The 16719-nt window shown below is 47.8% G+C and overlaps 1 protein-coding gene across 1 annotated transcript; it reads right to left on the bottom strand.

The window, feature by feature from the left end:
* Nucleotides 1-5472: 5472 nt before the first annotated feature.
* Nucleotides 5473-9592, bottom strand: LOC125537530 (uncharacterized). Its single transcript, XM_048700848.2, has 7 exons — nucleotides 9209-9592; nucleotides 7160-8995; nucleotides 6965-7046; nucleotides 6817-6883; nucleotides 6405-6590; nucleotides 6242-6302; nucleotides 5473-6162 (listed from the first exon to the last, which is right to left on the bottom strand). The coding sequence occupies exons 1-7, from the start codon at nucleotides 9390-9392 to the stop codon at nucleotides 5987-5989; spliced, it is 2592 nt and encodes an 863-aa protein (XP_048556805.2). The 5' UTR covers nucleotides 9393-9592; the 3' UTR covers nucleotides 5473-5986.
* Between the last annotated feature and the right edge of the window lie 7127 nt (nucleotides 9593-16719).

Genomic DNA, 16719 nt, shown 5'->3' with positions numbered 1-16719 from the left:
TGCACGGAATGACACACGGTTATTTTCCAGATTTGGACATTGCATAACAAAACACAGCAAGACAAATGTTGGGCTCTGTTAGAGTTATAATATAAGTCATGTACCTCTTTGTATTTATCCCGTTATATAAGGGGTTTCCTGCATATGTTCCACACCTGTACATGTATATATATATCGGCCTATGGCCTCATGGGAATACAAATTGCATATTCCTAACATGGTATTAGAGCTTTAGATTTTTTTTTTTCCGCACGCGCAACTCGTGCTAAGATCCCATCGCGCCGCCGCGTTCTCTCTCTCCGGCTGCGCTGCTCCACACCGTCCGCCACTCCCGCCTAGGCGCCGCTTTGCGCTTGGCTGCTGCCTTCCTGATCCGCTGCTGCGCTTGGACGCATCCATGCCCGACAGCCTTGTTGGTATGCGCGGGATTGCTGTTCGATCCGTGCGGGGCTTCATCCGATCGTGACTCGTGAGAATAGCTGGAGCTGCCCATCGTGACATGTGCTTCCCTGCATGCACGTGGTGTTCCTGCATGTGACGTGTGCCTAGCCAAGTTGTCCACTTGCTGCTGCTTTCCCACGTGATGATCTTGGTTCCAACTCCTGTTTGATCTTCGCCCGCATCGCTCGAGGCTTCTTCAGGCTGCTCCCACGGCGCACTCCCGTGAAGGCCGCTACCTCCGCAGGCTCGATTCGGCTGCCCACTGTTTGGATTGATTCGTGCGGCCGCTGGATTCTGCCGTCACCCGCCGGATCTTGCCGGTCCCGTTCTGTGCTGGCGCTGTTTTCCTCCAGGCTGGTGTCGCTCGGCTGAAGCTTTGCTTCGTTCTACTGCAAAAAAAAATGTCTGCTGCATCGGGCTATGTTGCTGTCCCTCGCTGTCCGGTGATCTTTGATGGTACTAACTACACCGAGTTTACTGGCTTCATGCGCATTCACATGCGTGGCATCCGTCTTTGGGGTGTTCTTTCTGGCGAGGTCTGTTGTCCGCCACGTCCAGTTCCTCCGGTGGCCCCTACTCCGCCAACTCCATCGGTTCTTCCTACGGATGCTAATCAGGCCGCCAAGGATGCGGCTAAGGTTGCTGATGAGGCTGCTGATCGTGCTTATGATGAGAGGGTTTGGGCTTATGAGGAGGCTCTTCAGACGTATCATGGTGCTCTGTCTATTTACACCCAGTGGCTTGATGATGATGCTCGTGCTGCAGCTGTTCTCACTGCTAGTGTTCTGCCTCAGTTTGCTTCTGAATTTCTGGGTCTTTCTACTGTCTTTGAGATGTGGACCCGTCTTCGTGAGCGCTATCAGCCCTCTGGTGATGCCTTATACCTCTCTGTGATCCGTCAGGAGCATGCTCTTCAGTAGGGTGACTCTACTGTTGATGACTTCTATGCACAGAGTTCTGCTATCTGGCGCCAGCTTGATTCTCTCTGTAGTGCTGGGTGTCGTACCTGCCCCTGTTGCCAGGCTGTCCAGGCCAATTTGGAGTTTCATCGCGTCTATGAGTTCTTGTCTCGGCTCCGTAAGGAGTTTGAGCCCCGGCGTGCTCAGTTGTTTGCTCGTGGCCGTATTTCTCTCATGGAGGCGCTTTCTGAGATTCGTGCTGAGGAGACTTGCTTACGTGGTGCTGGTTTGCTGGAGGTTCCCTCTGTGCTCGCTACTCGTGCTCCTACGCCACTTGCTCCACCGACCCCTTCTCGCTCGAGTGCTCCGCCGCTCTTGCCCACTCCTTCTGGAGGCTCAGGTCGCCCCCGACCACATTGCGCCTATTGCAACAATGATGGTCATCTTGAGTCTCAGTGCTACACGAAGAAGAAACACGTGCGCAAGGCTCGATCATCATCTTCAAGGACTTCGTCATCTACCTCGACAGCTTCAGCCATTGCTTTGACTGAGCAGGATATTCTGAGACTTAAGCGTCTGCTCGCGGCTTCAGGTTCTTCCTCGACGGGTACTGCCGGTTCTGTGACTGATGCTTCCCGCACTGAGCAATCACCCTCTACACAGTCAGGTACATCCCCATGGGTTCTGGACTCTGGAGCTTCTTTTCATATGTCTTCTCATTCTTCCACTTTGTCCTCTCTTCGATCACTGGATTCTCCTATTCATGTCTTCACTGCTGATGGTACTCCACTTTCTGTTGCTAGTAGAGGCAATCTTACTACTCCTTCTTATTTTGTTCCTGATGTTGCTCATGTTCCTCGACTTACCATGAATTTGTTTTCTGCTGGTCAACTTACGGATTCTGGTTGTCGCGTCATCCTTGACGTTGACTCTTGTTCTGTCCAGGACCGTCACACGCACACTCTGGTTGGGGCTGGCCCTCGCCGCCGTGATTCTCAGGGTCTTTGGGAGTTGGACTGGCTTCATGTTCCTTCTGCTGCCACCACCATCGCCAGTTCTTCCGCTTCTGTCGCCTCCGTCACTGGTTCCTTCCAGCAGTGGCATCATCGACTTGGTCATCTGTGTGGTTCTCAGTTGTCTTCTTTAGTTCATCGAGGCCTTCTGGGGTCTGTCTCAGGAGATGTCTCTTTAGAGTGTCAGGGTTGTCGTCTTGGCAAGCAGATTCAGTTACCATATTCACATAGTGAGTCAGTGTCTAAGCGTCCTTTCGATTTAGTCCATTCTGATGTATGGGGTCCGGCCCCTTTCGCTTCGAAAGGTGGTCATAAATACTATATTATTTTCATAGATGATTTCTCTCGTTACACATGGCTTTATTTCATGACTTCTCGTTCCGAGGTGTTGTCTATTTATAAGCGTTTTGCTGCCATGGTTCATACTCAGTTCTCTTCACCCATTCGTGTTTTTCGTGCTGACTCCGCTGGCGAGTATATCTCTAAGATGTTGCGTGGTGTTCTTGCTGAGCACGGGACTCTCTCTCAATTCTCTTGTCCTGGTGCTCATGCTCAGAATGGTGTGGCTGAGCGAAAGCATCGACATCTTCTTGAGACCGCTCGTGCATTGATGATTGCTGCCTCTCTCCCGCCTCATTTTTGGGCTGAGGCCGTCTCCACATCCACCTATCTTATCAATATACAGCCTTCCGCTGCTCTACAGGGTGGTGTTCCTTTCGAGCGACTTTTTGATCGTTCTCCCGATTATTCGATGCTTCGCTCGTTTGGTTGTGTTTGCTATGTTCTTCTTGCCCCTCGTGAACGCAGCAAACTGACCGCTCAGTCTGTTGAGTGTGTCTTCTTAGGCTACAGTGATGAGTATAAGGGCTATCGTTGTTGGGATCCTATTGGTCGTCGGATGCGTATCTCTCGAGATGTGACTTTTGAAGAGTCTCGTCCCTTCTACCCACACCCATCTTCCTCAACTTTTTCAGTGCAGGATATCTCTTTCCTCACTTTTCCTGACTCACCTATCACCCCCGCCGAGACTGTACCTCTCCGTTCCACTTCCTCTCCTTTTCCACATCTAGTTGATTTGCAGCCACCATCCTCCCCGGTCTCCTCGCCTAGCATGTCACCGGGTTCTCCACCTTCATCTCCGGTGACTTCCTCCCCGGTCTCCTCTCCCAGCCTGTCACCGGATTCTACACCTTCATCTTCGGTGACTTCTTCGTCGCCACCCCCTGATTCTACCTTGCCGATTCCTCCTTCTATTATTCCATCTTTTCCTCAGCATTACACTCGTCGTCCACGACCAGTCAATGCCTCTGTGGATGGGTCGTCATCTTCCTCTCAGCCTACTTATGGCTTGTGTTCTCGTCCTCGTCCGCCTGTTGATCGCTTTGGATTTCCCACCGCTGGTGCTGCTGTTCTTGAGCCGACTTCTTACCGTCAGGCTGTTGTTCATCCTGAATGGCAGTTTGCGATGGCAGAGGAGATTGCTGCTCTTGAACGCACTGGTACCTGGGATCTTGTTTCTCTTCCTCCCGGAGTCCGTCCGATCACTTGTAAGTGGGTCTACAAGGTTAAGACTCGCTCCGATGGTTCTCTTGAGCGTCACAAAGCTCGTCTTGTGGCTCGTGGTTTTCAGCAGGAGCATGGTCGTGATTATGACGAGACTTTTGCTCCTGTGGCTCATATGACCACTGTTCGTACACTTCTTGTCGTTGCCTTTGCATGCCACTGGTCTATATCTCAGCTTGATGTTAAGAATGCCTTTCTTAATGGTGAGCTGCGTGAGGAGGTGTACATGCAGCCACCACCTGGGTATTCTGTTCCTGATGGCATGGTATGTCGTCTTCGTCGCTCTCTCTATGGCCTTAAGCAAGCCCCCCGCGCCTGGTTTGAGCGCTTTGCCTCTGTGATCACTGCTGCTGGTTTTTTAGCAAGTGCTCATGATCCAGCATTGTTTATTCACCTTTCTCCTCGTGGTCGGACTCTTCTTCTTCTTTATGTTGATGACATGATCATCACGGGGGATGACCCCGAGTATATTGCCTTTGTAAAGGCCCGTCTTAGTGAGCAGTTTCTTATGTCTGATCTTGGACCTCTTCGCTACTTTCTTGGGATTGAAGTCTCTTCTATCTCTGATGGCTTTTTTATATCCCAGGAAAAGTATATCCAGGATCTTCTTGCTCGTGCTGCTCTTACTGACGAGCGCGTTGTTGAGACTCCTATGGAGCTCAATGTTCACCTCCGTGCTACTGATGGTGATCCTCTCCCTGACCCGACGTGTTATCGTCATCTTGTTGGCAGTCTTGTCTATCTAGCTGTCACTCGTCCGGACATCTCTTATCCGGTTCATATTCTGAGTCAGTTTGTCTCTGCCCCCACCTCGGTTCACTATAGTCATCTCCTTCGTGTTCTTCGATATCTTCGAGGCACGATCTCTCACCGTCTATTCTTTCCTCGCTCCAGTTCTTTACAGTTCCAGGCCTATTCGGATGCTACGTGGGCTAGTGATCCTTCCGATCGCCGTTCACTTTCTGCTTACTGTGTTTTTCTTGGTGGTTCTCTCATTGCCTGGAAGACGAAGAAACAGCTTACAGTTTCCCGTTCGAGTGCCGAGGCTGAGTTGCGAGCAATGGCTCTTTTGACGGCAGAGGTGACTTGGTTACGGTGGTTACTTCAGGATTTTGGTGTTTCTGTCACTACACCGACTCTGCTTTTATCTGACAGTACAGGTGCTATCAGCATTGCACGCGATCCTGTGAAGCATGAGCTCACCAAGCATATTGGTGTTGATGCTTTCTATGTGCGCGCTGCTGTGCAGGATCAGGTTATTGCTCTTCAGTATGTGCCTTCCGAGTTATAGTTGGCGGATTTCCTGACGAAGGCTCAGACTAGAGCACAACATGGCTTTTATCTCTCCAAACTCAGTGTTGTTCATCCACCATGAGTTTAAGGGGGGGTGTTAGAGTTATAATATAAGTCATGTACCCCTTTGTATTTATCCCGTTGTATAAGGGGTTTCCTGGCATATGTTCCACACCTGTACATGTATATATATATCGGCCTATGGCCTCATGGGAATACAAGTTGCATATTCCTAACAGGCTCAAAGTCAACAAGATTTCAAGTCCCAACGTAGAACAACCAATTCCATTTGCAATGATGCTATCTGTTGCCACTCTGGCAATTATCAACAGCATTGAAGGTACAGTACTGTTCAACAAATGTGAAAAGATTACATCACTTACTCAAGAGGAGAAAAATTACAAGCCGGCAAAACTCTAACATCCTTACAACATACTTGACCAACTTCTAAAAATGCTATATCTAACTATTATAACAGCCCTGTTATCCTTGATACAGGGGAAAGAATGACTAATGACTCATGTCAACATGTGTAACCAAGGTACATGTGAAGTAATAGGTACGGCCTTGTGAACACTACCTAGCCTTGGCTACTTCAGGATAATCACAGACCGAAACAACAGAGAGTAAAAAATGTTCAAATCACCAATACCCCCTGTCTACTAGTCATGCCAACTGCCAAGCCAAGAAACAAAACGAACTCCAGAGTCAAAACTTTCTGCCACCCAACACAAGCCTGGCCAAAGCTCTTGCCTACTGTATGAAGGCACAGGATCATCAAGCGGCACACTTTTCTGGCTTCTCCAGTCTGTCACGTATTTTTGCATAGAAATCCCAATTCGGATCACTCTCAGTAATGAAAGGTTGACCAAAACGGTGCTCCTGAACATAACGCTGAACATCATCTGCAGCAGCAAGGTTCTCTAGATACACACGAAGATCTCCACCTGGTCCTGTTTATGGAACAACATTCAGCATTAATGATTCGACACATGTAAAACAGTAAAGCGATCTTAAAATGATGAATCTGACCCAATGAATTATCCGTCCTGTTATGGTAGCTGTAGGGTTGTGGGAAAATGGCAGTGTGTGGCTGCAAAATACAGATGTCAACATAAAATATATGTGAATAGCAACAGATGGGCTTAGCATCAACACATGCAACACAATAGGAGCAGAGGGTACAACTCAGTACCGGATTGCACAGAGCCTTGTAAGGGGAATCATCCACAAGCAAAGTATTCGAAGGTGAAAATTCCCCTTGCTCCCACGGAAGATCAGGGTCCTCTTTATTCCACAGTTTCTTTAGTTCCTTCAATACTAAGGGTTTGCATTGATTCTCAAGAGTATTACACTTGGTAGCAGTGCAGTGAGATGCATCCTGGGCAGATTAGAACAGTGAATGCATTAGGACTTCTGAGTAACTCCAGAAAGAGAAACAGTCGAAAATAATATAGCAATGCGAATGACATTTTAACACATTCCTGGACTGTGCAAATGCACATCACCTGACATTCTTGCAATTATACTCCCAAGTGGAGACCATCAACAACAAAATTAGGCCGGAGATTAGAAGTAGCAAGTACACATGCATTTCCATTACTTACCCAGCAGAATAGCAAGTGTCGCCTGAGATCTTTCATAAGGATATCGACAACATCATCCACATTTACTCTGGAGAATTAGAAAATTGGAATTAGCACCGTGCGGATAAATCATGTCAAGTGGAGAGGTGTAGGGGGAAAGAATCAGTACTTCATTCTCGACGACCATACCCCTAGCTCAAAGTTCTGGAAGCAAAATCTCAGAAAATCGTCATGGTATGGTCTTATGAAGACTGTTGCAATAGTATATCATCGAACATTAGCATTTTGATGAGATAGAAATTCCGATCAAGATTGATACCAAAAGGAAAGTGCTGCACAAGGAATATTAAAGAAGTAACTTTACCATATTTGCCTCGAACTTTTGCATGTGCCAAGCGAGAGTCTCGAGAGTTGCGGTGGATTGGAGTGATATCCGCAAGCAGACCATTAAGATCAAGAATAAGAAGTTTTTTCCTCTGAAACCTTACAAGCGATCCTCCTGGTGAGTACATGTCCTGGACAACATTTTTTGCAGTAACCTCAGATTCACATATTGAGTATCCCATACTTCCTGTAACCTTCACGGTACCTGTTCTACACACATCGTTCCTTTCATCTGAGCTGACATCACCCACCGCAGGTGCCTCAGTAACAGCTACTTGAGCCCTCTTCTTCCTTCTCCGTTTCTTCCGCTTAGGCTTATGAGAGTTGTCGTTATTCTCATTCTTTCCCTCCACCAAATTTTCAGCTATGTTTACCTCAGGACAATCTGGTCCCTTTCCATTTCTGGGACTCATACTGATTTCAGTATCTCCTGGTAGACCTTCCCCTCCTTTGCCTTCTATGTAGCCCTTTTCAATTTTATCCACCACAACAGCACTGGTGTCTGGTCTAGCAGAAGGGGATTGATCTTGCTTACATTTCTTCTGTTTCTTGAGCTTAGGTTCCTGAGAGTAGTCTTCATTCACTTTATTTTCCTCCACCAAATGCTCAGTTATGTTTACATTGGGACATTCTGGACCCTCTCCCGGTTTGGGACTCGTAGTAACATCACCACCTCTGGATGCAGCTTCCACATTTGTGCTGCCACGTCCTGATTTATCTGGCACAACATCACCGGCATCCAACAAGGTAGAAGGGGATTGCTCCTGGTTCTTCTTCTTCCATTTGTTGAGCTTATTCTTCTTCAACTTTGGTACCCCCTTCTCTGTAAAGTCTACTCCAGGACATTTTGAGTCCTCTCCATCTCTAGGGCTAATACTAGCTTCACCATCCTGTGGTGCACCATCACCATTCATACAGCTAATTCCAGATTCATCTGCCACAACAGCACCAGTATCAAGTACAACAGAAGGGGATCCTTCCTTGTTATTCTTTCGTTTCTTGGGCTTACGCCTCTTCTCCTCCTGTGTCCCCTTCTCTGCCATGTTTGCCTCTGGACAGCATGGATCCTCTACTGTGCTCATACTAACTTGAGCATCTCCCAAAGCATCATCCCCATCCGTGCCAACATTTCCAGATTTGTCTGCCTCAACAGCACCATCATCAGACACAGCAGCAGGGGATCGCCCGTGCTTATTCTTCTTCCATTTCCTGGGTTCAGGCTCCTTCCTCTCCAGTGTCTCCTCCACAATGTTTACCTCGGGACAGTCTTGACCCTCTCCATTTCTGGCACTCATACTAATTTCAGCAACTCCTGGAATACCCTTCCCATCTGTGCTGTCACTTTCAGATTTACCAACCACAATGGCGGCATCCACTACAGCAGGAAAGGATGGTTCATGCTTGTTCTTATTCCGTTTCCCCAGCTTGGACTTCTTACCCTTGGGTACATCCTGCTCTGCAATGTTTGCAGCAGAAAAGCCTAGATCCTCTTCATTTCTGGGACGCCTACTAGCTTCATCATCTCCTGGTACATCTTCCACATTTTTGCAGCCAACTCCGGATTTGTTTACCTCAATAGCGTTGTCATCAGACACAGTAGAAGAGGATGGCTCCTGCGTAATCTTCTTACTCCTTTTTCTTTTCTTGTGAACTTCAGAGTCTCCTAGAACACCTTCCCCATCAGTGCAGTCATCACCTGATTTACCCGTGGCGGCAGCATCAGCACCCGATGCAGCAGCACAAGGAGATTGCTCCCTCTTATTCTTCTTTCGTTCGTTGAGCTTAGGCTTCTTTTCCCTGTCCGTTGTCCCCTTCCCTGTAGAAGCCATAAAATCAGTGCGGCTATACATGCTTTCTCCAAGCAACACAAGGAAAACAAAGACAGATTAGGATGGCTAGTGCGAATCAGGGGCAGGAAGCAAAGCATTGGACTACCAGATGGATAAACCCAGCCCTAGCCGCAGACGCAGCCACGGACACACGCATTTCACCGTTTCAACGAGACGCATAGCCGGGCGTAGGTGCTTACCTGCATCGGCGGGATCCAGTGCGTGTACAGTGGCGGAGGCCTCCTGCGCGGCCCTGGCGTCGCCGCCCCGTCGCCTGCTCCTCCTCGGCGTGGCTGAATCAGAAGCGGCAGCGGATACCGCGGGAGCCTCCTCCGGCGCACCCGTAGCGGCAGCCTCGCCCCGCCGCTTGCCCTTCTTCCCCATCCGATCTAGTTTTTCTGCGACAGGCAGAAGATGGCTGAATACACCGAGCGCATCAGGGCGCAGACCGCCAGAGCCTCCCTGCTGGTGACTGCAAGGTAGGGGCAGAGCAGCGCGACGTGGTTTCGGCGGCGGCGGCGGCGTCGCTGCCTGGATTAGGTTTAAGCGACGTGTCGGGTTCGATTTGTCACCCGCGCGCCAACACGCAAAGCCCTGCCATTACATTGGGCCGTACGAGTTTGGGCTGTACTATGTTAAAAAAAAACAGAGTTTGGGCTGTACGAATAAACGAAATTGCATCAATTAATGATCCAATTTGTCTAAAAAATAGAGTTTGGCCTGTGATCACTTGCGAGTGGTGGCGCGCTCCGTGTCGCGCTCTGGGTGTTGCTTTTGGTTTTTTTTTTTCACACATGTTTTCGGCTTTTAAAGTATTTTTTTTTAGTTTTTCATCGATCTTTTTTAGCTTTTGGAAAAAAATGTGTTTTCCTTTTTTCCTTTTGCTTCTGCGAGAGGCACAACCGTGCCTCTCGAAAAAAAAAAAGAAACATGTTTTCTGTTTTTCTTTTACGAGAAGAAGCACGGTTGTGTTTTCGCGTGAGGCAAGGCCGTGCCTCTCAGAAATGGAAAAAAACACGTTTTTTGGTTTTTTTTCTTCCACGAGAGGCACGGTTTTGCTTTCGTGAGAGCATGACCGTGCCTCTCAGAAATGAAAAAAATATGTTATTTGTTTTTTTTTTCTTTCGCGAGAGGCACGGTTTTGCTTCTGCGAGAGGCATGCCCTTTAGAAAACGAAACAATGTGTTTTCTGTTTTCTTTCCTTTCGCGAGAGGTATGGTTTTGCTTTCGCGAGATGCACGATTGTGCTTTCACGAGAGGCACGACCGTGCCTTTCGAAAATGAAAAAAATGTGATTTCTTTATTATTGTTTTCCTTCCACGAGAGACACGGTTTTTTTTCACGAAAGGCATGTTGTGCTTTCGTGACAGGCACAACCGTGCCTCTTTTAGAAAGGAAAAAACCGTGCTTCCGGTTCGGTTTTTTCGTGAAAAGAAGTCTTCAAAACCTATCAACATGGGATTTAGTTTTGAAGTTTTCAACGCAAGAAATCCAATGATGAAAATGATTCGAGATTTGAACGCATGGTTTAAGAGATAACACGTTTCGAATAAGCGGATCTACAAAAAAGGGAAAGCTCTCAGGTTGCGAGTCGCAACCTAGGAAAGTGGAAGTGATATTTGCAAGGAGTACTCCTCAATTAGGCTAGTTCTTTTGCTGGCTTCTAACATAAACCGGAATAAACTACCCCCTACCCAACTTATTCTAAAAGCCTATTTTTTAAAAGTCTACTAATTAAGACTTGACTAGTAGGCTTCTAAAACAATAATTTTGGTTGGGCTTCAATAATAAACTTGATAGGGGCAGCTTATTCTAGAAGCCCAAAAAGCCGCCAAAAGAACTGACCCTTAGTGATTTCGTTGGCCTGTATTATTGTCGGTGTTCTGGGAACAGGGATATCCAGACTTGCCTGTCGTAGGCCCATGACGTGGCTCTGTCGACGGCCCGGTATGGCCCGACTTTAGCATCGACAACCCAAGACCCACGCGAGGGGCCGAGTCTCGCAAGGCGGACGACACTAAGACCTCCCTAGGGGCAACCTCACCAGGCTGGCTCCCGAGGAGCGGAGATATCAATGCAAGGTGCACCACGCGAGGTTCATATGACGTGAGCCATGACGACTAAGGCCAGGCAGGCGCCAGCGGGCGCAGTGTACCAGTTTCCTCTTTGGTGCTAAGAAGGCAAATGCAAGTGCGGAGTCCCGAGGAATCAAGCAAAGGTTTCCATTCCGGCGCAACAAGACTAAGACCGCTAGGGCGGCAAGACGGAGGTCATCGCGGAGCCCACTGCGGCGTCACGGCCAAGAGCTTTTGCAGGGGAAGACTACTTTTGTCAGGATAGCATGTACTAGTTGTCTCCTTTCAAAATAGGCCGTTGTAGGATCCCTTCTTTCCTTACATTTGGGAAGAGGACCAAGGCCACTATAAATAGGACTTAGCCACCACCATAGCACATGACGGATCATTCAGATTATCCTCACACCCACCATCTCATCGAGCGCAAGAACACCTCACCTCCTGAGGCTGTTCGACATTGCACTGGTTCATCCACAGCCCTCGAGGAAATCCACCACAAAGAAGGAGTAGGGTTTTACACCGCAAGATGGCCCAAAATTGGGTAAACTACTGTGTCTCTTGTCTATTTGGTTCGTCGAGCTAGGCCATGGAATCAGAGCGTAGGCAGACTAGGGAGGACTGTTGGGGAATGTAGCAGAATTTTAAAATTTTCTACGCATCATCAAGATCAATCTATGGAGTCATCTAGCAACAAGGGAGAGAGGAGTGCATCTACATACCCTTGTAGATCGCGCGCGGAAGCGTTCAAGAGAACGGGGTTGGTGAAGTCGTACTCGTCGTGATCCAAATCACCGATGACCAAGTGCCGAACGGACAGCACCTCCGCGTTCAACACACGTACGGTTGGGAAGACGTCTCCTCCTTCTTGATCCAGCAAGGGGGAAGGAAAGGTTAATGAAGATCCAGCAGCACGACGGCGTGGTGGTGGATGCAGCAGGATCCCAGCAAGGCTTCGCCAAGCGCAAGCGGGGAGGAGAGGTGTTACGGAGGGAGAGGGAGGCGCCAAGAGCAAGGGGTGCGGCTGCCCTCCCTCCCCCCTCTTTATATAGGGGCCTTGGGGGGGCGGCCCTAGGAAATGGATCTCCAAGGGGGGCGGTGGCCAAGGGGTGGCTTCCCCCCCAAGCCAAGTGGGGGGCGCCCCCACCCCTAGGGTTTCCCAACCCTAGGCGCAGGGGAGGCCCAAGGGGGGGCGCACCAGCCCACTAGGGGCTGGTTCCCCTCCCAATTCAGCCCATGGGGCCCTCCAGGATAGGTGGCCCCACCCGGTGGACCCCCGGGACCCTTCCGGTGGTCTCAGTACAATACCGGCGACCCCTGAAACCTTTCCGATGGCCAAAACTGGACTTCCTATATATAAATCTTTACCTCCGTACCATTCCGGAACTCCTCGTGACGTCCGGGATCTCATCCGGGACTCCGAACAACTTTCGGGTTACTGCATACTAATATCTCTACAACCCTAGCGTCACCGAACCTTAAGTGTGTAGACCCTACGGGTTCGGGAGACATGCAGACATAACCGAGATGACTCTCCGGTCAATAACCAACAGCGGGATCTGGATACCCATGTTGGCTCCCACATGCTCCTCGATGGTCTCATCGGATGAACCACGATGTCGAGGATTCAATCAATCCGTATATAATTCCCTTTGTCAATCGGTACGTTACTTGCCCGAGACTCGATCATCGGTATCCCAATACCTCGTTCAATCTCGTTACCGGCAAGTCACTTTACTCGTGCCGTAATGCATGATCCCGTGATCAACCACTTGGTCACATTGAGCTCATTATGATGATGCATTACCGAGTGGGCCCAGAGATACCTCTCCGTCATACGGAGTGACAAATCCCAGTATCGATTCATGCCAACCCAATAGACACTTTCGGAGATACCTGTAGTGTACCTTTATAGTCACCCAGTTACGTTGTGACGTTTGGCACACCCAAGGCACTCCTACGGTATCCGGGAGTTGCACAATCTCATGGTCTAAGGAAATGATACTTGACATTCGGAAAAGCTACAGCAAACGAACTACACGATCTTTGAGCTATGCTTAGGATTGGGTCTTGTCCATCACATCATTCTCCTAATGATGTGATCCCGTTATCAATGACATCCAATGTCCATAGTCAGGAAACCATGACTATCTTTTGATCAACGAGCTAGTCAACTAGAGGCTCACTAGGGACATGTTGTGGTCTATGTATTCACACATGTATTACGATTTCCGGATAACACCTATAGCATGAACAATAGACAATTATCATGAACAAAGAAATATAATAATAACCATTTTATTATTGCCTCTAGGGCATATTTCCAACAGTCTCCCACTTGCACTAGAGTCAATATTCTAGTTACATTGTGATGAATCGAACACCCATGCAGTTCTGGTGTTGATCATGTTTTGCTATAGGGAGAGGTTTAGTCAACGGATCTGCCACATTCAGGTCCGTATGTACTTTACAAATCTCTATGTCTCCATTTTGAACACTTTCATGAATGGAGTTGAAGCGACGCTTGATATGCCTGGTCTTCCTGTGAAACCTGGGCTCCTTGGCAAGGGCAATAGCTCCAGTGTTGTCACAGAAGAGAGTCATCGGGCCCGACGCATTGGGTATGACTCCTAGGTCGGTAATGAACTCCTTCACCCAGACTGCTTCTTGTGCTGCCTCCGAGGCTGCCATGTACTCCGCTTCACATGTAGATCCCGCCACAACGCTTTGCTTGCAACTGCACCAGCTTACTGCCCCACCATTCAAAATATACATGTATCCGGTTTGTGACTTAGAGTCATCCAGATCTGTGTCGAAGCTAGCATCGACGTAACCCTTTACGACGAGCTCTTCGTCACCTCCATAAACGAGAAACATATTCTTAGTCCTTTTCAGGTACTTCAGGATATTCTTGACCGCTGTCCAGTGTTCCATGTCGGGATTACTTTGGTACCTTCCTACCAAACTTATGGCAAGGTTTACATCAGGTCTGGTACACAGCATAGGATACATGATAGACCCTATGGCCGAGGCATAGGGGATGACACTCATCTTTTCTCTATCTTCTGCCGTGGTCGGGCATTGAGCCGTGCTCAATCTCGTACCTTGCAATACAGGCAAGAACCCCTTCTTTGACTGATCCATTTTGAACTTCTTCAATATCTTGTCAAGGTACGTACTCTGTGAAAGACCAATGAGGCGTCTCGATCTATCTCTATAGATCTTGATGCCTAATATATAAGCAGCTTCTCCAAGATCCTTCATTGAAAAATACTTGTTCAAGTAGGCCTTTATGCTTTCCAAGAATTCTATATCATTTCCCATCAACAGTATGTCATCCACATACAACATGAGAAATGCTACAGAGCTCCCACTCACTTTCTTGTAAATGCAGGCTTCTCCATAAGTCTGCGTAAACCCAAACGCTTTTATCATCTCATCAAAACGAATGTTCCAACTCCGAGATGCTTGCACCAGCCCATAAATCGAGCGTTGGAGCTTGCACACCTTGTCAGCATTCTTAGGATCGACAAAACCTTCCGGCTGCATCATATACAATTCTTCCTTAAGGAAACCATTAAGGAATGCCGTTTTGATGTCCATTTGCCATATCTCATAATCATAGAATGCGGCAATTGCTAACATGATTCGGACGGACTTCAGCTTCGCTACGGGTGAGAAAGTCTCATCGTAGTCAATCCCTTGAACTTGTCGATAACCCTTAGCGACAAGCCGAGCTTTATAGATGGTCACAATACCATCCGCGTCTGTCTTCTTCTTAAAGATCAATTTATTTTCTATGGCTCGCCGATCAACGGGCAAGTCAGTCAAAGTCCATACTTCGTTTTCATACATGGATCCTATCTCGGATTTCATGGCTTCCAGCCATTTGTCGGAAGCCGGGCCTGCCATCGCTTCTTCATAGTTTGAAGCTTCACCATTGTCTAACAACATGATTTCCAAGACAGGGTTGCCGTACCACTCTGGTGCGGAACGTGTCCTTGTGGACCTACGAAGTTCAATAGAAACTTGATCTGAAGTTTCATGATCATCATCATCAACTTCCTCTCTAGTCGGTGCAGGCACCTCAGGAACATTTTCTTGAGTTGCGCCACTAACCGGTTCAAGAGGTAATACTTCATCAAGTTCTACTTTCCTCCCACTTATTTCTTCCGAGAGAAACTCTTTCTCTAGAAAGGACCCATTCTTGGCAACACAGATCTTGCCTTCGGATCTGAGGTAGAAGGTATACCCAATAGTTTCTTTAGGGTATCCTATGAAGATGCATTTTTCCGATTTGGGTTCGAGCTTTTCAGGTTGAAGTTTCTTGACATAAGCATCACATCCCCAAACTTTTAGAAACGACAACTTAGGTTTCTTCCCAAACCATAATTCATACGGTGTCGTCTCAACGGATTTCGACGGAGCCCTATTTAAAGTGAATGCGGCAGTCTCTAAAGCATAGCCCCAAAATGACAGCGGTAAATCGGTAAGAGACATCATAGATCGCACCATATCTAATAGAGTGCGATTACGACATTCGGACACACCATTACGCTGAGGTGTTCCAGGCGGCGTGAGTTGTGAAACTATTCCATATTTTCTTAAGTGTGTGCCAAATTCGTGACTCAAGTATTCTCCCCCACGATCTGATCGCAAGAACTTGATTTTCCTGTCACGTTGATTCTCAACCTCACTCTGAAATTCCTTGAACTTTTCAAAGGTCTCAGACTTGTGTTTCATTAAGTAGACATACCCATATCTACTCAAGTCATCAGTGAGGGTGAGAACATAACGATAGCCACCGCGAGCCTCAACACTCATTGGACCGCACACATCAGTATGTATGATTTCCAATAAGTTAGTTGCTCGTTCCATTGTGCCTGAGAACGGAGTCTTGGTCATTTTACCCATGAGGCATGGTTCGCACGTGTCAAATGATTCGTAATCAAGAGACTCTAAAAGTCCATCTGCATGGAGCTTCTTCATGCGTTTGACACCTATGTGACCAAGGCGGCAGTGCCACAAGTATGTGGGACTATCATTATCAACCTTACATCTTTTGGTATTCACACTATGAATATGTGTAACATTACGCTTGAGATTCATTAAGAATAAACCATTCACCAACGGAGCATGACGATAAAACATATCTCTCATATAAATAGAACAACCATTATTCTCGGATTTAAATGAGTAGCCATCTCGAATTAAACGAGATCCTGATACAATGTTCATGCTTAAAGCTGGCACTAAATAACAATTATTAAGGTTTAAAACTAACCCCGTAGGTAAATATAGAGGTAGCGTGCCGACGGCGATCACATCGACCTTGGAACCATTCCCGACGCGCATCGTCACCTCGTCCTTCGCCAGTCTCTGTTTATTCCGCAGCTCCTTCCTTGAGTTACAAATGTGAGCAACCGCACCGGTATCAAATACCCAGGAGCTACTATGAGTACTGGTAAGGTACACATCAATTACATGTATATCACATATACCTTTAGTGTTGCCGGCCTTCTTGTCCGCTAAGTATTTGGGGCAGTTCCGCTTCCAGTGACCACTTCCCTTGCAATAAAAACACTCAGTCTCAGGCTTGGGTCCATTCTTTGGCTTCTTCCCGGCAGCTTGCTTACCGG

Source organism: Triticum urartu, chromosome 2A (assembly GCF_056163025.1).
Source record: "Triticum urartu cultivar PI428250 chromosome 2A, HENAU_Tu73, whole genome shotgun sequence".
Taxonomy (NCBI): domain Eukaryota; kingdom Viridiplantae; phylum Streptophyta; class Magnoliopsida; order Poales; family Poaceae; genus Triticum; species Triticum urartu.
Note: the sequence above shows the minus strand (reverse complement) of the source record. Positions and strands in the feature narration are given on the sequence as shown.